Here is a 20,394-nt window from a genome sequence, read left to right on the forward strand (position 1 = left end):
GGGACCGGGTACGGGTCCTTGTCCTTTGTCCACTCTATGCGGGGGAGCAACAAATTGCATTTCTGGGCAGGGCCGGAAAAAGGCCGAAAGAGTTCCCTGAAAACATAATTGTGTGTTGGTCCGTGCACATTTATTGCACTCCTAATGGGTGCTCTCTATTGTACGAGTACGAGTCTCTGCTCGAGCATCCATCACTGGCTGTCGCTGCATTGATTGCTCCTCTCATAAAAACGTAAAGAGCACTTCAAGGAGCTTTCGTCTTGGAAGTTGTGACTTGTCTTTAAGCTTGATACCGAAGAGCATGCACTTTTTCCATGGCAATTAGCATTGCAGGCAGCTGGTTTCAGATCTATTACTCAAGTATTAATAAATTCCGAACTGGCTACGCTGTTAGTTGGGACCCAATTCAATTATGATTCAACACCTTGGCAGGGCAACGAGATGCCTCGGCTCCACCTTCTTGGACCTCTTAATAGCAATCAGGTTGGCACAGGACGCTCAAATCGAATTTCTAATCGAGTTAAGGCCCCCGCTGCGAGTCCGCTGATTTCCTGCTTCTCTCCTCGGTCTTTGCCCTCTGCTTACCTGGGTATTCGATCGTAGGAGTCCCATGACGACAGACAGTTGTAGGACGAGTTGCGACTGTTTCCCGCCATATTGCATAATAGATGTTCCATTGGCTCGAGGGCACAAAAGCACGTAGCAAACGGAGAAGCACTTTAGTTAATTTCACACTTTCGCCTACTCGACGGATTGCTTTTGTTGTTATCTCTCTTTTTTCGGTATATTGGGTTGGTCTTTTAACTGGAGGATTCCTGGCAGTCACAATGAGATTGCGGATCACACGCAGAAGCAGCAGCTTTAAGAGCTTGCCGCATCCAACTTTAATCAGAATTGATTGCTCCTCTGGCTGAGCAATTAATTTCGTTTTGTTTGAACACGCAATTGAGGACACACACACACACACACACAGCATGGCAGTGGCAGTCACTCGGACACTTATTTATAGCTTGTTTAACATGATTTTTTGTTTGGCCGAGTGGGTGCTCTTCGATCGCCATGCCATTCCTCTGTGACTGTTCCTTGGGCATTTAATAAATTTATTGCCCAAACGGCCATAGCCTTGAAAGGAGCAGAAGTAAAGCCTGCAATTAAATCCCCTTCCTTTTACACTGTTTATTATCATCATCTGACATTGAATTGTCTTCCTGCCATCAAGTGTTAAAATCTTTTCATTTATTTAATCCTTCCTTTCCCCCTTTGCTACTGCTCTAATTGCTTGCCATCACAGTTCAAGGCTGATGCATTGATTGCATTGATTTGCGCTGCTGGCTAATTTCATATTAATCAGAGACTTTGCCTTAAGTGGGATCGAGTTTTTCCAACGAGTCTAGCAGATTTATGGCTTCGAATCTCGCTGACAGACGGAAAGCCAAATCATTAGACGTGACCTGAGTAGACTGAGTGGCTTAAGTGACACATTGATGAATGACGGGACATGAACAAGGACAAGGAATTGTCACAGTCAAAGGACACTCTGCGGTTGTCATCCATCCCAAGAAACCAAAATAAATTCCTCAGTTTTGTCTTGTCTTGTCTTGTCTTGTCCTTGAGCTTCTCCTTCTCGTATCTTTAATTTACATTTTTGGTCTGTGGCCGAGGCAACTGCTGCTGCTGCTGCGTTTATGGCTTTTGCCTCGCTTGGCCTTCACCCGGGACTTTCAATTAGAAAACAGAGAAAATTGTTATCCCTTGTCTTTTGAATCTGTCTCTAGTCTTTGAACTTTGAACTTTTCTTGCCACAGCGACAGCCAACCCCTTCACGTCGTCTGCTTTTTTTTTCGTGCTCCTTAATGCAGTTTTTCCGTGCCGTGCCGTGCCATGCCCTGCCACAGGCAAACTTTCACGTATCCCCGTTTTCGTATTCGTTTTCTGTCCTCCCAAAATGCAATTTGCATAGCACCGGCTGGCCCTTGAATTATTTAGCCATTCGAAGTGATTAATCGAAGTGCTTTCTTTTTAGGGAATTTCGTGCGTGTACCCGACGACCCGACGACCGACTGTCTGCTCCACATCAAGTATACGCTCCCTGTTTCTGGTACGCTTTGGTCAGTAGTAGTTTGCAGGTGTGATGTGGCGCTATTTTTTGGTGTCGCCACTGAATCGTGTGCGTGGCAATTACATTAATTGAGCGGGAGCCCATGTCTAACACTTTTTATGGGCTACCAGTCGCGCCACAGGCAGTTGGTGTCTCAGGGGTGTAAGTAACCCAAATTTCTACCTGCGAGAGCATCATCCATCATTGCTTGAGGAAGTGCTGCTCCTTGGCTGGCGTTCTTTTGCGAGTTATTTTCAGTTCCCTCTGTAGGTTAATTTTAAAACCACCTTCGCTCTGCTCTGCTTTCTACTCCTCTCCTTCGCCCTGTCTGCCTGTCTGTCTCACAGCTCATTAGGTTTATCGATTGGGCACCAAGCGGCAGGGCACTCAGTTCTGTACACCACACCACTTGGCACGACAACAGACAGCTGCCGAGGCCAGAGACAGAGACAGAGACAGAGAGGAAAAAGTGTCTTTGGCTGTCGGAATTGTGTGTCGCCTAAATGTATGCAAACATTTGCATTAACACTCGAGCAGAATTCGTATCGGAATTGGTAGATTTGCATCGTATGCCTGCACAATGTGTGTATGTAGTATCTTGGAATCCCCGTTTCGAAGAGCATTGAACTAGCTGCTGCTGCTGCTGCTCTTTGCAAACGCGAATCAATTTTTGGCTGCATCAAATTTAAATGTTTTCTCATGGCACTGACACTGGCACACTGGCTTTTGTTTCATTGTCCAGACAAGAGACAGCTTGGCTTTGTTTCGCATTTGCATACTCGAAATATCTCTATTCACTTTGGGGAGCCATGCGAATAGACACTGGTAAGGCTGGTAAGGCGACCTTTGCTCGCACCCCACGCCCAGCAGCGCGGAAGTCCAAAGACGTCACAGTTCGTGAACTCTTTTACAGGATCCTACAGCGCCTTCTACTGCCTCGTCCGGTCTGTCTGTGCTCCGTTTTATGATTTCTGCTCAGAGTTTATGTCCTGGCTTTATGTGCAGCATAATAAATTTGATGGCTGAATCGTTTAGATTGAGTGAAGGTCGCATTTTAATGCCCTTAAGTCTTGATTGCACACAAGTCCCCCCCACTGCAAAAATATACGATGATGTATCTCTCTCGCTTCTAATGTTGCTTATCCCCATGTCCAGGCCACGAAATGGCTTTGATGTCTTCCGAGCGGAACTTATGTTTCACTGGCAACCGCTTAAATTAGAATTACGAATAGTTGTTGGCAGGCAGCGAGGCTATTCCGACATATTGCCATTTCTCACGCTCTCAAGATATCCACGTTTATCCCATCACCAACTTGGCACGGCATTTCTGGGGAATATCTGAATTACGTTGATTTCATTAAGCAAATGAAGGCAAATAATCTTTAGATACTCCTCCCAAAATGTTAAGAAACACAAATGGAGAACCCCAACAAAAATCGATCCCTGATAATTCTCCAACTTGTTGATGAGAATTTGCTACTGCTGCTCCCGTGTTGCGTGTCCTTTCCCTTTTCAAGTGTACGTTGGCACGCGTCCAACTGGGGGAATGAGACACACAGAAGGAAGTGAAAGTGATAGAGGGAACTAAGTGCCGGAGACAACGGCACGCCTTGGCTGACGGCCAAATGCGCAACAGTTTAAAAAGTAGGCGTCACCCCCGTCAGGGCACGACATGTCAAAACAAGGGCAAAAACAGCAGAGCCCCAAGAAGGATAAACAAGTGGGAAAGTGGGAAAGTGGCAAGTGTAAGTAAAGGAGCAAACTGTTGCTGTCGCATGCCCCTTTTCGCTTAGCATACCTAATCGTGCGGAAACAATCGATTGCCGTTAAATAGGAGGCAATTTGTCAGTAATGACGTCATTGCATGCAACAAGCAAACAGGCATAAGGCACAAGCAGAGGGCATTCCTTGGCCACAAAAGCAAAGGCTAATGTCCTCACTCGGCCTGAGAACATAAATCAGTGCCGCACGAGACCTTTCTCCGCCAGTGGCAGTCCAGTCCAGTCCACAACAGAAAATAACAATAGAGAACGGAACAGAGCGGAGAACAGGGCAACGCAAGAGCAGATGCAGAGCCGCCTTGAGTGGCAAATTTATCACTTGTCCAGCTTAATGGCTCTTGGCCCAAACAAAAGCGCATTACAAAGTGTTTAGCGTGTTTCTCTCTAGCTTTTTTTTTTACATTTCACTTGATCCCTCCTTTGTGGTAGCCCGCCCGTGTGAGTGTTGGTTGGTTTTTTGTGTGAGTGTATCTGCTGGGGTATGTTTGCATGCGATGGCCATGCAAAACAAATAGAGGGAAAAGTGAACAAAGCGAAATGGCCGCCAAAGGTGAAGTTATTATATGCGCCCAGCCCAGCCCAGCCAGGAGCTTAAGTGAGAGTTGATGAGCCACAACGAAAATGAAGTCATAAGCAAATGAGTTAACGAGCGGGCAGAGCAGTTCCAACATTATTCCTGGCTCTTTACTTGTTAAACTATTATTTTAAATTACATTTGGCGTTTTATTATGTGTACATAAAACATGATTGCCTTTTAAACTTACATAATTGCCAGCCAAAAACATTTTCTTGGGGAAAAATTGAATGTTAGTTGCATTACATTCAACTTGTTCGTGTTGTGGATGTTTTTCTCCTAGATTTAATTATTACATAAGAGTTCTTGTTGTACATAGTATGTGTGTACATATCTGTGTTTGTATGCATTTTGTGCACAGATACAATTATCCTATTAGAAAGAGGAATTAATCTGTTTGAATTACATCCTGGACCACCAAATCTAGCGGCATAATTCATTAATGCTTCATTCTTCTAGAGGTTTGTTCGAGTCGATATTCAGCGCAAACTTCGCAGGTTTCACCTCTCACATAAATTATATTTTGTTTATCAATTGGGCCGCAGCTTTTGCCCCTCCTGTTTGCACACCCCTAGCCCTAGGCCACACCTAATTTACTTTTGGCCAAATGTATGCAAATAGGAACGCCGCACAGCACATATTTCATAATTTTCATATTCTTCGCCTGAGAAGCAATTTGCATTTTGCTGTTTTTTATCCATGCTGTTCTCATGCTTGTTTCGGTGCAAATTGGTTGACAGTTCTGTTTATCATTGCCTGAGTTTGCACACATACATAAATACATACATAAGTACATATGTTAGTACATTTGTGTACGAAATATGGAATTATGTGCCAAATTAGCTTGCTTTGACATTTCAGTGTGTAAATATTTGGGTAAGCAGCACTCGAGTGTGTGGCGAAATTTGTGAGAAATCGTGAGAAAATGCCAGTTAGCATTTCATGCCTGACTGCACTTGGTTCCGAGTAGGCTGAGCTTTAAGGATGTGCCACAAAGGCGGAGGAGAACTTGTCGCTTGTATTCATCTGTCGCTGTCAGTTAATTTCCGTTCAAGTAGCCATTAAAACAATCATGACGCCGCTTAGGCAACGCACACTCACACGCATGCTTCAACACCCCCATTCACACACACAAATATACGAGAAACGCCATTTTATGGGACGCCATCAACAGCTTGTTGTCGCAGCAGCCATTTAATAATAATAAAATGGTAAAATCCGAGAGAAATAACTCAATTATATGGCCAGACGAACGGAATGAAAGAAAGAATGAAAGGCGGGCAGGCGGAGGACATGCTGTTCAGCTTTCGCCTGCCCCCCCCCCCCCCCCCCCCCCCCCCACTCGTGCCCAGCTAATTAGAGACTTGGCTATACGCTGCTCCGGCTTCATATGAATTGGGATCCTTATTAATATTGAATCCAATTAATCCTCCCCATTTGACTCCCTTAAGTCTCGCTCACTCGTAACATGTGGCGCATGTCAAGCCACCATAAATGGTTTTGACTTCTGGAAAGTTTGTCAAAAACTTTGGATCCCATCCATCTCTCTGGCTGCTGGCTGCAAAGTCAACTTGTTGTTTGACAAGACCTTCTCTGAGTTGCGTAATTTGCACTAGCCACCGCTGCCGTTGCCGCTGCTCCTGGTGCCTGAACTTCGCTATGTGTGAGCCCTCATTGATCCCCAGAAGAACTCAACGACATTGACATTCTGAATGGAATAAGTTTTCTTGTAAGCTTCACTCCTCAAAGGACTCGTTGTTGTTTACTTTTCGCTATTTTATGAATGTATTTTGAAATGTATTTTTATGTATTTCCCCTTTTGATTGTTTTTATGCACTTTTCTTATCATTTTCAGTCACTTGTACACACTCTTCTCAGAAAATTATCCTTCGATGTCAGCAAAGCGTTGCTTCGTGGCCGCAACACATGATTTTCGAATATGCTTTTCGAGCGGTTACGGTTACGGTTACGGTTTGAAAATAGCTCGATTGGACATGCGGCTACGCGATTGGGCTACTTTCGCACGCATCGGCACTGGGATTGGGACTGAAGCCGAGTGGCTCGAGGCACGAGGCACCAAGGAAGCGGCGCAGGCTCCCCAAGCAGCGCCACAGGGAAATCCACCACAGTGAGGTGAGTCCTGAAGGCGCCAACAGCTGACGCGACCGCATGCCGGCAACTGTTATTTGTCTATCTTTGTTTACCTTTTTTCCCCCACACACAGAGAGAGAGAGAGAGAGAGAGAGAGAGAGACTTAAAGAGAGAACCAAAACGTTACAGAGCACAGGAGCAGAGCAGAGCGCTGTTAACTGAAAGCTTTCTTGCCAAAGCTTTTGCCGAGCTTAACCGAAATTCAAACCGTCGCTGTTAGGCTGCTGGCAAACTGCATAAATTAATTCTCAGCATGTGAACAAAATTCAATTAAAACTTTCTATTGACAAATTAGCATTCGGAATGGCTTCACCAGAAAGCTGTTGAAAGGCTCTTTGGTGCGGGTCCAATCAGTGACTGTGGTGTGGGTGGAGACGCTACAAGGCCAAGTGAGAGACGAGACGAGACGAGACCCTTGAGCTGCCTTGAGCTACCTGTTGGCTGGCATATAAATCTAAACTCCAGACCCGCACGGGTAAGCAATATAACCTTTGGCCACCCTGGCGGCACCCATCCTGGCATCGCGCTCACTGCCATCAATCATTTGGGAGCACCATTTCATTTGGTAGTCGAGTCAATCTTTTGAACGGCACCTCAACCAATTACCCCAGCAGCCCAGCCCAGCACACCTTTGTCTGTTTGCTCCGCAGATAAGACTCACCACAAACAGCTCGGTCGTAAGTTATGCAGAGGGACGCACTCGAACCGAACCCAATCCAACTGGAAATAGAGAAAGAGCTGGAGCTGAAGCTGCTGCTGCTGCTGAACTCATGAAATATTTATTTATGCGGATGTGGCTCGGATGCGGATCCCGGGCCTAAGACTGATTGAAATGCTGTAGCGTAGCCGGGGCGATGCCATTAGGTACCGCAAAGAGTTCATTTGTGCTTTCAGGGAAACCTCTTCGACCAGACATTCTTCTCATTTGTTAAACGTTTTGTGAGTCTGACGTCGTCATACGAGTGCCACATCGCCCTGGATTTGCTCAATAATCAATCATAATGAATGATAGGTGGGGTAGGAGGGGTATTCAAAGGATAGATTTGTATTCATATTCTCCCCACACGATAAAGTAAACCCTAAAGTGCTCTCTGCCTCACACCTCTGTGCAGGGACCTCTAAAGGAAATGGAAAGTTTTCCCCCCCAACTTTCGAACTTAACCCAACTCAGGGCGCCTGACACATATATTTATTGCGGCTTCCCTTTGCTTCTCGGCCATTACGGGGATGAGAAACTTTTCCTCAAAGTCATAAATGCATTGAACTCGACCCCGCTTTTAGGATGAAAACTGTTGAAAGGGGTTTCGTTTGACAACTTTTGGCTGTCGGTTTGTCGATTTCAAATCCCAATCGGCTAAACATCAATTAAACTGCAGTGTCGTGTGGTAGTAGAATAAACCTTCAGCTTCAGAACGTGATTTCTGCCTTTTCGTATTACAAATAAGACTGGAATTACTTACAAGTCCCCCTTTGGGTTCTTAAAGGTGAAATTCAATCAATTGTTGTAGTTACCTGAAAGCAGAAACAATGAAATAAGTTTACTTTAATGGTGCATCATTATTTAATTCATTATTTCATAAATGTTCGAGAAAAAAAACTTGAATTTTGCTTGACATTCCGCAAAGGCTTCAGTGGATTTGGCTGGTTCTTCAGGGGCCGCAGCGTCGGCACATTAGCATGCCGACCCACACGCCCAGACCAAAGCAGATCAAATGGGTCATACTTGCTTAGCTTACTGTAGGGCGAAATACATAGCATTGCACAAAGCAAAAACGAATCCCATTTATCTTGGGCACTTACGCGAGTATTCTTCGCTACGAGGTAGCCGACGATTCCACCCACAATGAAAGTCAGAAAACGCTGCATTCTATTTGTTTGATTTTGCCAAATCCTATTCCAAAACTTAAAAAATTTCAACAATACAATTTTGTGCTGCCTCTGGCCTGGATAGCTACCGACTGAGGGAATGAAAAATATGTATGTAGGAATATTAGCAAGGCATACTTTCACTTTTTGTTACAATTTTATACGCACTAATTTTTGGCAATCAAGTAACCCACAATACAACCAACAATAAATGTCAAAAGCCACTCCATTGTGTCCTTTCTTTTACCCCCTTTTTAGGGCTCCAAAAAACTAGAAATTGTTTGAAAAACTGCCAAGTTGTATGCGTCTGAAGGAAACGACTTGATTTGAATTATTTTCCGTACTAGTTTTGACTGCTGCTCTAGCAAAGCCTACTGAAAGCGAACAGATTAACTACATACAGGTCTTCTGTGTCTTCAGTCCAAAATGTGTGTTCCGCCCCAGATTATGAGAGAAGAAAACTCCACTCAGCTCTGGCTATAGACTATACCACTTGTATTTGTTGTTTATTTATTTGTAAATTCTGCTTAATCAATTTTGTACACATTTGAAGTTCATTTTAGGGCAGGTTTGAATGCTTCAACATCGCTTGCAGAGCATCAAGCTAACTATTATGCCCAGGGCAAAGGAGATGACGTGCGTCATTTTGCTTTTGGGATCGGAATTGCTTGGTTCTTGACTTTTAATTTGAATAAATTCGTGGCCCACAGCTCTGGCTAAGTAGTATAGGGAAAGGCCTTAGATTAGCATCGCAGTTTCCAAGTCTAAATTGTTTTTTTGCCTACATACCCTAAGTGTTCTTGGCTATCAGATAGCCCACCAAGCAACCAATCACGAATGTAAGCACCCAATCCACTTCCATTCCTGATAAAAACTCTTCTAAATGTTGTGTACTTTTTTCTAGCCAAGTAAATGAAACTGCATATAACGAAAGGCAGTAAGGAACAACACTGAGCTGGCAAGAATGTTCTCACCTTTCTCTGCTAATAGTTCTGGCCAACCAAGAGCAGCCAAGCGCTCTCCATAGCCAGGTATGTGTCGTAAAGTAACTGAAAGATAAATGCATTATCTATACGTAACTATCGGGAGTCTCCGAGGCATGTGGATAGCTTGAGTCAATTTTCATTTACCTTTACATTTTCTTGCCAATTATGTAGCCCACAATTCCGCCCACAAGCAAAGTTAGCAGACGATCCATGACCGAAATGGTAGTGAGAATTTTGAGGTTTCCTTCCAAAAGGTTGTGGAAATATGGGAGCACACGATTTGTGGTACAGATTGACTTTAAATCATCGGCCAACTGAACGGGCAGTTTCTCGAATCCCTTTAAAGGAAATTTAAAATCAATGTCAAGTCAAACATTCCCATTCACTTCACAAACTCTGTCCAGTTTAGTCTCATTATTTTGGAAATTCTTTTATTTCGGTTGGGTGACAAATTCACCCTCCCTTTGTTTTGTACACCATCTTCTGACGAGCAGAGTTGCAGAACAGCAGAACAAAATGTGCCAGCGTCCGAGTTGTCCGACTCCAAAATCCAGCTGTCCGCCCAAGCCATCTCCGCCGCCATGCAGGCCCGGGCCAACTCTCTGGACCAAGCTCAACTGCCTGCCCTGCAACCGACTGTTCTTCTTTGTGGTCGGCGTCGGCATTGGGCTGTACTACGACCAGATGAAGCAGGGAATGAAAAATGCACGGGAAGAATCGGCCAAGCAGGCTCAGAAGACCCCCAAAGAGCTAGAGAAGGAGAAAAAGGAACGCGAGAAGAAGGAGAAGGAGAGGAAGGAAAAGGAGAAGAAAGAGAAGGCCCAGCAAGAGAAGGAGCGCAAAGAGAAGGAGCGCAAAGAGAAGGAGCGCAAAGAGAAGGAGAAAAAGGAAAGCAAATGAGAAACATTTCTTCTCGCAAAACTAGAAATTATCAGTTCAAAATTTAATTGCAATAAACAAATTCTTAAGATTAAAACACTTAAACATTCCATCAGTCGGGTGGGTGGGCATTGGTGTACGAAAGAAAAGCCAGAAAAGTATTAACATTCTAGGATTGCCTGCTCCGCCTCTACATAGTAATTTTTTGTATATATTCAGAGAATATTTGTGAAGAGGAAGGAGCCCATTAGTACGTTTATTCTTTAAAGCAGCTAAACTGAATCATTTGGCACATTGTAGAGAGGTAACTTTAAACAATTGCCAATCGACCATCGACTTGCTCGCCTGCTGGTCTACTCGGACATCGAGAAGTGCCCTTCCTTGACTTTTAAGCTGATTTAAAAATGAAACCCAGAAGATTCGGGGGTTTCTGGGCTTCTTGATCCCTGCTGGCAGCATCTTCCGAGTGGCATACGCCAAGACTGAGCTCGGCATCGGCTTGCATCGAGGCCAAGGGTAAGGCCGGACGGACTACTTTTTCTTCTTCTTGTCAGGTTCGGGCGTTTCATTGAACCTGTTCCGTATGTAGAGCGCCCCAGCACATACTCCGACCATAAAGAACATCAGTCGATTGCATTGAGTGCAATTGAAGCGGGCCAGCAATGACGGCCGGGGCCGGCACGTCCTGCGGATTTCGTGACGCTTGCAACTGGGCATGTTTCGAGTGCCTCTCAAATTCGATCTAAAGACGCTCTAATTTAGAGTCCAAATTTTGTGTACAAGTTCAAAAAGAATGAAAACATGGAGCAATTTTGGTCGAAACAAAAAACGGAACGTTGCAGATGAAAGTCGAACGAGAACTGAATTTTGTCAGCTGATTTGATGGCTTTGTCTCGACGACTGTGTTCCAATGGTTTGCCCCAAGCCTGGCGGGGAATACTTGAGAGAAGGAAACCAGAGAAGGTAAAAACTTGACTCAACTTACAGTTAATAGTGGTGGAAGGTCACAGGATGGTATGGAGGTAGGTGCCTTCGCCTACTTCTTGTCCCCCTTGCCCTTCTTGTCCTTGCCACCATCCTTTTTCTGTTCTGCGGGAAAGGTCTTGGCATACCACATGCCCACAATGGCACCCGCAAGGATCGCGGATACACGCTCACACAGCATTTGCATTTTGGCTAATTTAACAAATTGCTTGCTCGCTTTTGAATTTGTACAAATATTCGCCTAATTGTTATTTTTGCCAGACGTGTGTGTGTGAGTGTGCGGGTCGAATGTTATAACTGAATAAGCCCTGAATACTTCAAGCAGAGAATGGAAAACTCGCTGCCTGCTTTGCGAGAACTTTCCACACCAAACAGAGTAAGTGAAATAAACAAAAGCCAAGTTCAGGTCGCTCGCAGCCGTCGTTAATTAATTGAAGGATTTCGCAAGCCCATTAAAATAAGTATTTGGGATTAGCTCTGTCCCCAAAATTGAAAATAAAAGTACATTCTGATCTGACCCCAACCAATTGTCCCCGCCACCAAGCTCTCGCATTTCATCTGTTTGAAAGCGGCTTCCACACATGTCACAAAGGTTGCTTTGACTTGGCGAAACATGATTAAGAAATGGGAAACCCAAGATACAAACAAGCTGCAGTATTTACCCAGCAACAAGTCTGCTCTTATACGTAGTGGATTTTGTTTGTAAATGTAGTCCTCGAGTAGCAGATAGAATAACTCAAACCAGGAATAATTACTCGTGTAATGTTTACTTTTGCACTTCAATTTGATATATAATGCCATTCCATTTATAGACACGAAAATAAATGGCAAAATAAACTCAAATAAGATTATTTATTTGGCTTTTAAATACGCACAAAACGCGTTTCTTTTTCTGGGTGTTGTGTTACATTGCCGTTGAATTGCACTCAAAGGCCTCACAGCCACAGGCTCTGCTGTCTCTCTGCTGCCATGGTAACCCCCCGGAATACCCTTTACTTTTTGTTGGTTGTTACAATTGCGAAGGTGCGAAAGCAATTACTGGCTGGCAGCCAAAAGTACAGCAGCACGGCACCGGCTGCTCGACTCGACTCACCTGGGTATCTGCAGCGCTATCTCGTCCAGGCTGTCCGATGGACTCATCGGTGTGCGCTCAAAGAGTCGCGACGGGGCCAGGGTCAGGTGACCGGTGGAGTCGCTGACACATTTGAAGACCTTGGCCCCACGCCGCTGGCGCTGCTGTTGGCGCTGCTGCTCGACGCGTTTCTTACGCTTGTTCTCCTCGGCGCGCTGCAGGTTATGCAATCGAAAGAAGAACATTGACATTCTGCAGGCGGGTTGGTCGTTGGGCGGTGGTTAGGTTTCAGGGTATAGGCAGGCAGTGGCGTTGATGGATTTGATAGCAGCACAATTTCGATTTTGATTTATTTTCGGATATTTTCATTGATTTGCGTTGTTGTTGTTTTTGGTGCGACAATTTGTTGGTCCGAAAGAGCGTCCAATTATAATGCATTGTAATTTTTGTATTTATTTTATTAATTCATTTTGTTGTTTTTTTTTTTTTTTTGTGGAAAAATGATAGAGTTTTCCCGATTAGAGTGTGCAGCAGCGATGCTCGTCGTGTCATATTTGTGTGTGTTGTGTGTTTGAGTGTTAGCATCTATTCTTTTGGGAGCTTTCTCTGTGCCAAAAGCATAGGAAAAAGATACGAGAATGGATGGGAAATCGTTCAGCATGCATCGAAGAACCATTTGGGGGAATGTGGATGTGAAATTACAAACTATTAAATAAATATAGTACAGATGATGGCTGAGGCAGAAAGATGGTTGAGCTGCACATCTGAATGGTGTTTGCTTTTTCTTGGGTTATTTTGTAACGATTTATTCTCACCACTGGCAGTTTCAGTTTCAGCTTCATGTGGCACATCGCAGCCTTCGGGAAGCTCTCAAAGTTGCCAGGCAGGCCACAGAACTTAATCTCCGCAAAACATAAATCGAAATGTAGAAAATGGCTAAACAAAATCAAGCAAAATGGACACACGCTCGAGGGCGCAACCAACTTCCGCAGCATCAATCAAATTTGAAGTGAAATGCCATTTCGCTCCAAAAAAACTAAAAGCTGAAAGGCTGAAAGTGAACAGCTGAGCGAAGGCGACGGAAGACGTGAAACAGCAGAGGGAAGGCGGAAGGAGTGGTCGGTAGCTGTCCAAGCAAACAGACAGCTCAAAAGCTGAAAAGTACACAATTCTCCCTCTCCCTCTCCCTTTCCCTGCCGGAAATTGAAATATGAACCACATTTGGAGCTGGTTGCCCCATTTGTGCAGAGCGCTGCACAATGTCCTCTCTGGGCACAGCAGCAAGTGGCGGAAGCTCGATTCCCAAGCAATGCGCTCTCATTACTTTGGTATTCAAATGTAACCCAGACTGAACAGAGCGCAAATTGATTGATTGATTGATCGGCTGCAAGCAACTGATTTATAAACACGGCCATACGGATGCGAATTCAATGTTCTTCTTGCCATCAGCACAAGATTTCCGTACAATTAGCAGGCGAATCCCCACCTTAATGAGATGCTGGAACCGCGAAGCAGCTGCTTCCGCAGTCTGTGTCAAGAGTAAATTAATCAAAATTTGCATAAATTTGTTTCGGTCTGGCTCCAAACACTCTTAATGATTGCCGCGCACCCGAAACTTAATTATAAATGCCATCACAGTGTGTGTGTGTGTGGGATTGGGCGTCGGGGCACGGTCTACAAATTCGACAGAGAATACTCCTCAGCATCATTGGTTGGGCCTGGTAGATAGTTTCGGGTTTTGGCCAGCCAATTGTAGTTTAACTTTTGGCTAGGCACAATGACACGGATTCCCATTTACACAATTACTTGTTGAATAAACAGCACTAATTGAGGTTGAATTCCCCATGTCCGCGGCCAACACAGCTGCATGGATAATCCACATTCCCGACAGTGACACTCACAGAGACACAAGAGAGACAGAGCCCCACTCCAAGTTGGTTACATTCCGCCTGCTATTAGGGGTAATGATGCTGCAGACTGCCCAACCGCAGCTGCGTCCATAAACTAAATGTAAATTTAAAATGTAAAGGAACTCCAGCTGTGTAGCGGAAAAAAACGAATTCGTTACATGGAAATGAATTAGCGATGACAAATTGCGGGGATCTCTGTGCGTCAGTGGCCGTCGCAATGCACAACATGCTGCAGCTGTCTCTGCTCCTGGCCGGACTTATGATGGGACAATTGGATAAGCTGGAGCCCAGGAGGAGAGTGTTGAGCAGGAAAGAAAAGTGCAACCTTAAGACGACGATAAGTCGCGGGTTCACGAGATCCGCATGCCATCCACCGATTTGGGTGTGGGTCAACAGAAGAGGCATATGCAGAAACGGCCTCACATGCGTTCAGGGATACGCGACGCGCAAGGAATGCATTAAGAACTGCATTGAGTTTATCGAGCCCGAGCCAGTGGAGCCGGTGGAACCAGAAACAGAGCCGACGACAGTCACAGAAGCGGAGGAAACTACCTCAGCGACACCAGATCCAAGACTACTTGATCCGAACTACAGCTCGGTGAGAACCAGAAGACCGCGAAGAACTACAAAAGCGACCAATTTTCGTAGCTATAAACTAAGTAGCAAATGAAGAGAAAGCTGTGAGAAATTGAAATGAGCATTAATAGCATCTCTCTTCCCAGTTCCTGTTGTAGAAATAAGAGTTTATTTATTTGACATTAGGAGCGTGCAGTTTCCTCCCAATTAAGACTATTTATGGAGCCATTTCAGGAAGAACCCACCACAAGCTGGCGAGTTGCTTACCCAAAATCATTTAAGCGGCATCAAATCCTTATCCCACCAGCATCCGCTTTGCCGAACATATTTTTACGACCATTGAAAATCGTCGTAAACAAAAAAAAAGAAAAGGAAAAAGCGAAGAACGGCCAAACAATGTGGGACTTTTTCGCAAAAGCGAACAATGCCGCTTGCGGGAGGCAGAAATAACGAAAGGAAAGCAATAATCATTAGGGCCAACAAAGGCCTCGCCTCTTCAGTCACGGTCTCGAGGCTTCTGTGGAGGTACCTCTATCGGGTTGAGAGCGTTGCCAAATGCTGACCAGGCAAAGAATGTTGGGGGCGAAATGCCAAAATAAACACTTGTCGCTGGCGACGCCACTTCAAGTGGGGTTGTGGGGACGCATTCCAACCACAAATGAGAATATTTTCCAGCTCAGCACGCGTTTAGGCGCTGGTGCGTGCTGCTCAGGCTCTGCTCTCCTTGTCCTGAGACCATTAGCCATGTGAGTGAGACGGAGGAACGGCAGACAGGATACAATCTTTTCACGGCCCTTTGGCCGTGCAATGCCTCAATGCCCCCCCTCGGCCGCCGCCGCCGCCACCAGATACGTAATAAAAATGTAGACAATTTTTACGACACTGCCCGAACAACACAAGTGGACATTCCACTTTTATTTCTTCATTAAAAAGCCGTATTGATTGCCTCCTGGGCGGAGCACGAACGGAACGGACCCTGTGGGTCCTTTGTGTGTTCATACTTTTATTATAGTTTGCCACACACAAAGGGCTTTGGCAGTGACATTATTTGATTTATCAGTATTGAAATTCATTTCATTCGTTGCCTTTTGACATCTTTATTGGTATAACGTACACGGTACATGGTACATGGTATACCCGCTGGGAGGAATATGATTGCCAGCAGCTATGGAAATTACATTTCTCTTGGCCATTTTAGTAGGGGCTTTCGAGCAGCTTTCGTTTCTGTTTCTGTTTGAATTTGAACAGAATTTCCCTGACTTTGATGTACAGAAAATACATATTTGATTACCTGACAGAGGAGGAAGAGCTAGGGGCAATTTTCCAGCTCAAACAAATGACTCCCATTTGCATTTCATACTCATTGTTCTTAGCCGCTCGATTATTAATAGTTTGGCCATCAATTAAGAGCTAATTGGTCCCGTTCGAGAGGGTATAAATGTGCACGGGAGAGAGCTCCTGTTCAGCAGTCTCCACAATGCAACTGAGCAAGTCGAGTTTCTACAGTTGGCTAAGCAAATTCTTGGTCCTCAATGGCCTGCACACCTTCTACTACAGCCGCAAGCGGCAGAGATTGGTGGACTCAAGGATGCTGCGAGTCTACTGCCTGATCCACCATTGTCTTTGTGTGGTGGCCGGAGTGCGAATGCTGTACATTTCGCACGACAATCCACGGGTCTGTGTCTCCACGCTGACAATGGGCGGCACAACGCTGTGCATCATGGTCACTTGCTGGAGGGGCAGAGACGGCATGAGGAAGGTATTAGAGGAGCTGCTCTATGTGGACAGGAAGCACTTCATGGGACAGCCAAGTGGCTGCCCGCTGCAAGCCCGTTACTACCTGAAGATGGTGCTCGTGGGGATAACTCTGTTGCGGATTCACTTCTTTTATCCCATCTACATGAAAAGGATGCTCTCCTCGATGTCCGTGCTGAATGTGGCCTCGTACTGGCTGCTCTACAACATGCTGCTGGCCGCCGTCCTGGAGTTCTACAGCTTGCTGTGGCAGGTGTGCCGCAGCTACAAGCTGATCAACGACCACATGTCGCAGCTGCTGGCCAGGTCAAGGGTGAGGAACAGAGCCAGCCAGACGAGGCGCTGGCTGCATCTCTACTCAAAGATGCTGAGCCTCACCCGGCAAGTGGGTCGCGAGTACGAGTACTGTGGTGTCTGTGTGCTGGCCTGCAAGAGCTGGTTCCAGATCACCTTCGGCTACGAGATATTCGTAATGCTGACCGCCCCACAGTCCCTCAACTTGGGCCCACACCTGCGAATCTTTGTCATACTCAGCTACCTGCTGGACGCCCTAAATCTCTACTTTAGCACGGACATTGCCGAACTCTTTGCACAGCTGCGAGAGGATTCGTTGCGCTTACTGCGGGAGACAACACAAATGGATCGCTTGGTGAATTTGCAATGGAAACATATGTGGAAGATATCCAATTGCAGTTAATTCGGCATTTCAGCTTTCCGCATTCACGCTGGAGCTGACGCTGCATCCCAAGCGAATTGAATTTCTGAATGTCTTTGCCTTTGACCGAAGGCTGACGCTGACCCTCATGGCCAAATCGCTGCTGTACACAATCTGCTGGCTGCAGGGCGACTACATGACGCTGAAACGTTGAGCAAAGGCAGAACCGAACCTCGTCCAAGTGTCATCAAAGTTCGTACCAAATAAGGTCCAAATAATAAGCGGGAGCGGGAGGGGCGAGCATGGAGCAGAAAAGCAAGCACAGCTTCAACAAATACAAATCTTTTTATATAAATATATAATGGTAGAATCAACAATGTATCCAAAAAGCCCAAGACCAAGAGCTGTGTGTGTGTGTGCAGGATGATGATGAGTATGATGATTGGATTGTGTGCGGTTCATGCTGCAACAACACCAAAGCAAGTGCCATAATACGGGTCGACTTAAATGATACCCAGTGGAGAGTCTCAGTCTAAAGACCTCCACATTGAAGCCCTGCGCCTGCCTCCGGGTCTGATCTCCAGTTTGCTTGCGACTTCCTTTTAGTTTTCCACTTTCTTGCCTTATTTAAGGGGCGACCCGACCCCATGACTTCAGGGTATCCCTAGAAGCCACTCAACTGCGACAACAATAGGTTCCCAGCAGCCGCAATATGTGCGACAGTCTGTGTCTGGGTTTCTGTTTGTGCTGTGTACGTGTTGCAAAGGATTGGCATTTTAATTCGATTTGCCATTGAAAGAGATGAGAGCCGCCCGGAGACCCAGTCCGTTTGTGGCATGAAATTTGTGCAGCAAATAAAAATGAAAACTACAAATGGAGGGACGGGCATAAGGTGCATGGGAAGAACTCAAAGCATAAATCAAATAAAACTTACTTGTGGAAACCAATTAGCTAACTTGACGTGGCTGATGCTGCACTTATTGTTGGTGTCGCTGCTGCTAAAGCTCATGGTGCAGACTCCGGTGCAGGCAGGCAGCAAAGGGGAGACAGTACACACACACACAGAGAGAGACAACATAAATGCATTTGCTACACAACACACACACACATCTATCTACATGAAAAGCTCCCAGAAAAGATTTGCTCGTGTTGCGGTTTTGAGTTTTGTTTTGTTTTCGATTCGATTCGTTTTGGGTTTGTTTACCTGAGTTGGTTTTATTTTCAAATTATCTAAATACTACTAAAGGGTAGTTGCGATTATAGGATTAAAGTTCGATTAGTTCTACAGCACAGTCTACAGTTTACACTTTACACAAACAATTGACGGCAAGCGACAGTCAGGAGTTCCGTCTGCTGTGCTCTTTCCTCTGGTCCTAGTTGTCTACTTTAAAGCTTTTACCAATGTGCGTTCCATTCTGGTCATATTTACACTTATAAAATAGGCTATTTATTTAAATACATTCTTAGATTAAATGCTCATATATGTATGGGCCGCTGTTTGGTCTTTGTTTCGTTTCTCTTTTTTTTCTGAACAAAAAGTCTCACATGATGCTGGAAAAGGCTTGGAATTTGTGTGTTTAGTTGTTGGTCCGCTCAGTTGTTATATTTTACACTTAGTTGATTATTAAATTTAGTTGGTCAGTTTCGGTTTACTTGAATATATATTTATGTACACATAAAGCTGTTTTATTGGACTCTTGTTGATATTTATTGTTGATTTTTCTCGTTGCACTGCTGCTGCTGGTTGTCGTACTGCTGGAAAAAGAGAAATTGATGTTTGGGGAAAACTACGGGTATTGCCACTCCGACATCGACTCAAGTGCGTCCTGTCGCTGTCGCCCGACGACTGCCTCCCCAGGGAGAGGACCTAGCATTTGCCTGCCAAATGAAATTATGACCAAGATATTTTTGCAATAATAAAATGAAAGATAGAAGAGTGCTCGGTCTCGGTCTCGGTCTCGGTCTGGGACACCCGTTGAGAGAGCCGAGACGAGACAGCAGCAGCCCCAGAAAGATCAGAAAGTATCTCAAGTTCAAGTGGTACGTGCCAGGCTGAAATGCTGCCATCTTTTGTGCCCCCACAGAATGACACAAGAAGCATTTAATTAAACTATACAATTTTAGCCACAAGCGGTCAAGTCCACTCAGCTGGAGGCTGACAAACTGTCAAGCTACCGAATATATCTAGTGGGGTATTCGACTACCCGCTTAATAATTCCATTTGACCAGAGCCAGGCGACCCGGAATCCGGCTAATTTTAGTCCAATAAAATCAATAATGCTCAGTCAATAATCAGCAAATGATGTGACACGGTTGCCATCGGAATGGAACACACTGGGCACAAAGGTAACGACATTTCGTTGATTATTAGTTTTTGGAGGCGACAGGCAATCCCAGTTGCAGTTGCGCTTTTGAGCTTTTTCGCCATCCTTTTTTTGTTCCACTTTCAAAATTGAATTTATGGCCAACACACACACACACACAACCGAAACAGCTGGTGCCTTGACAGTTTACACTCTCCGCACACGAGCAACTTTTCGACTGGGACAACAATCCACCTACCCCACTCCCACCACAGGAAAAACCCCGCAAACCCAACCCAACGCATTTCCTAACCCGCCGAGAGAGACTTTCCCTCCCCACAAGCTCTGGGCGGGCGTATGGGTTTATCTTGGAGCTTATTGCTCATCCGAATAGATAGCCAGCTACGATTTTTTATGCCAAAAGTTCAAAGCAATTTTTAAAGATCAAAATGCCAAACAGAGCACGGGAGGCAAGGAGGCAAGAAGTTGAAGCCGCAAGGGACTCCTCCACACCGGCCCAAGCCACAGAGAAATCATTTCGTTTCAATTTATTTTTTTGATTTCCCATTGTTTTCCATTTGTAGAAAATGTTACAGCCAGGCAGGCACATGTTAGTTGCTGTTTTGCTCCCAAAAACAGAAACAGAAATCGAAATCGTCTCTGCACTGCTCTGTCGTGTCAAATATGCTGTGCTGGCTGGCTGGATTTTCCCACACCTCACCCAAATGCAGCCACAAATTGGTCATTTTCCAAGAGGAATCTCCAAAATGACACAGAATTATTCTCTCAAATTACTGTCTATCT

At 45.1% G+C, this 20,394-nt stretch overlaps 4 protein-coding genes and 2 long non-coding RNA genes across 23 annotated transcripts in view; 2 read left to right on the top strand and 4 right to left on the bottom strand.

The window, feature by feature from the left end:
* LOC117592458 (potassium channel subfamily T member 2) overlaps window positions 1–20,394 on the bottom strand; it is an 81,930-nt gene that overhangs the window by 18,098 nt on the left and 43,438 nt on the right. For 4 of the 16 annotated variants that reach the window (XM_034286277.1, XM_034286274.1, XM_034286275.1 and 1 more), the window contains exons 1-2: window positions 18,222–18,501; window positions 12,413–12,606 (exon numbers count right to left, since the gene is read on the bottom strand). The exons of 4 other annotated variants lie outside the window; for them this stretch is intronic. In XM_034286277.1, coding sequence (XP_034142168.1) covers window positions 12,413–12,606; window positions 18,222–18,365 — 338 coding nt within the window. In that variant the 5' untranslated portion in view covers window positions 18,366–18,501. Of the gene's footprint in view, window positions 1–585; window positions 694–8,064; window positions 8,100–12,412; window positions 12,658–18,221; window positions 18,503–20,394 lie in introns of those variants that run through there. 8 more of the 16 variants (XM_034286271.1, XM_034286270.1, XM_034286278.1 and 5 more) reach the window with 7 other exon arrangements.
* Window positions 6,989–10,432, top strand: LOC117592474 (DNA ligase 1). The gene is made up of 2 exons (XM_034286315.1): window positions 6,989–6,993; window positions 9,967–10,432. Exon 2 carries the CDS (start codon window positions 9,973–9,975, stop codon window positions 10,354–10,356), a length of 384 nt encoding a protein of 127 aa, XP_034142206.1. The 5' UTR covers window positions 6,989–6,993; window positions 9,967–9,972; the 3' UTR covers window positions 10,357–10,432.
* Window positions 8,142–8,779, bottom strand: LOC117592478. Its single transcript, XR_004574543.1, has 3 exons — window positions 8,639–8,779; window positions 8,405–8,562; window positions 8,142–8,339 (listed from the first exon to the last, which is right to left on the bottom strand). It is a non-coding gene; the product is annotated as an uncharacterized LOC117592478 (long non-coding RNA).
* LOC117592480 lies at window positions 8,981–9,764 on the bottom strand. Of its 3 annotated transcripts, none has more exons than XR_004574547.1 (4): window positions 9,601–9,764; window positions 9,445–9,519; window positions 9,260–9,388; window positions 8,981–9,182 (listed from the first exon to the last, which is right to left on the bottom strand). It is a non-coding gene; the product is annotated as an uncharacterized LOC117592480 (long non-coding RNA). The 3 variants fall into 3 exon arrangements; XR_004574546.1 differs by having other exon boundaries at window positions 8,981–9,186; window positions 9,260–9,370; window positions 9,601–9,763; XR_004574545.1 differs by having other exon boundaries at window positions 8,981–9,186; window positions 9,601–9,763.
* LOC117592476 lies at window positions 11,116–11,605 on the bottom strand. Its single transcript, XM_034286317.1, has 2 exons — window positions 11,321–11,605; window positions 11,116–11,261 (listed from the first exon to the last, which is right to left on the bottom strand). The coding sequence occupies exon 1, from the start codon at window positions 11,504–11,506 to the stop codon at window positions 11,372–11,374; it is 135 nt and encodes a 44-aa protein (XP_034142208.1). The 5' UTR covers window positions 11,507–11,605; the 3' UTR covers window positions 11,116–11,261; window positions 11,321–11,371.
* Window positions 16,355–17,501, top strand: LOC117592133. Its single transcript, XM_034285679.1, has 2 exons — window positions 16,355–17,281; window positions 17,343–17,501. The coding sequence occupies exons 1-2, from the start codon at window positions 16,355–16,357 to the stop codon at window positions 17,499–17,501; spliced, it is 1,086 nt and encodes a 361-aa protein (XP_034141570.1).

The sequence above is a fragment of the Drosophila guanche genome, unplaced genomic scaffold, assembly GCF_900245975.1.
Source record: "Drosophila guanche unplaced genomic scaffold, DGUA_6, whole genome shotgun sequence".
Lineage (NCBI taxonomy): Eukaryota > Metazoa > Arthropoda > Insecta > Diptera > Drosophilidae > Drosophila > Drosophila guanche.

Bases quoted from the DNA above. Each gene is read 5' to 3' on its own strand.
- LOC117592476 (XM_034286317.1), bottom strand. From the start codon at position 11,506: ATGCAAATGCTGTGTGAGCGTGTATCCGCGATCCTTGCGGGTGCCATT.
- LOC117592474 (XM_034286315.1), top strand. From the start codon at position 9,973: ATGTGCCAGCGTCCGAGTTGTCCGACTCCAAAATCCAGCTGTCCGCCC.
- LOC117592133 (XM_034285679.1), top strand. From the start codon at position 16,355: ATGCAACTGAGCAAGTCGAGTTTCTACAGTTGGCTAAGCAAATTCTTG. The intron at 17,282-17,342 runs GTGAATTTGCAA...TCGGCATTTCAG, and splicing joins CAACACAAATGGATCGCTTG to CTTTCCGCATTCACGCTGGA.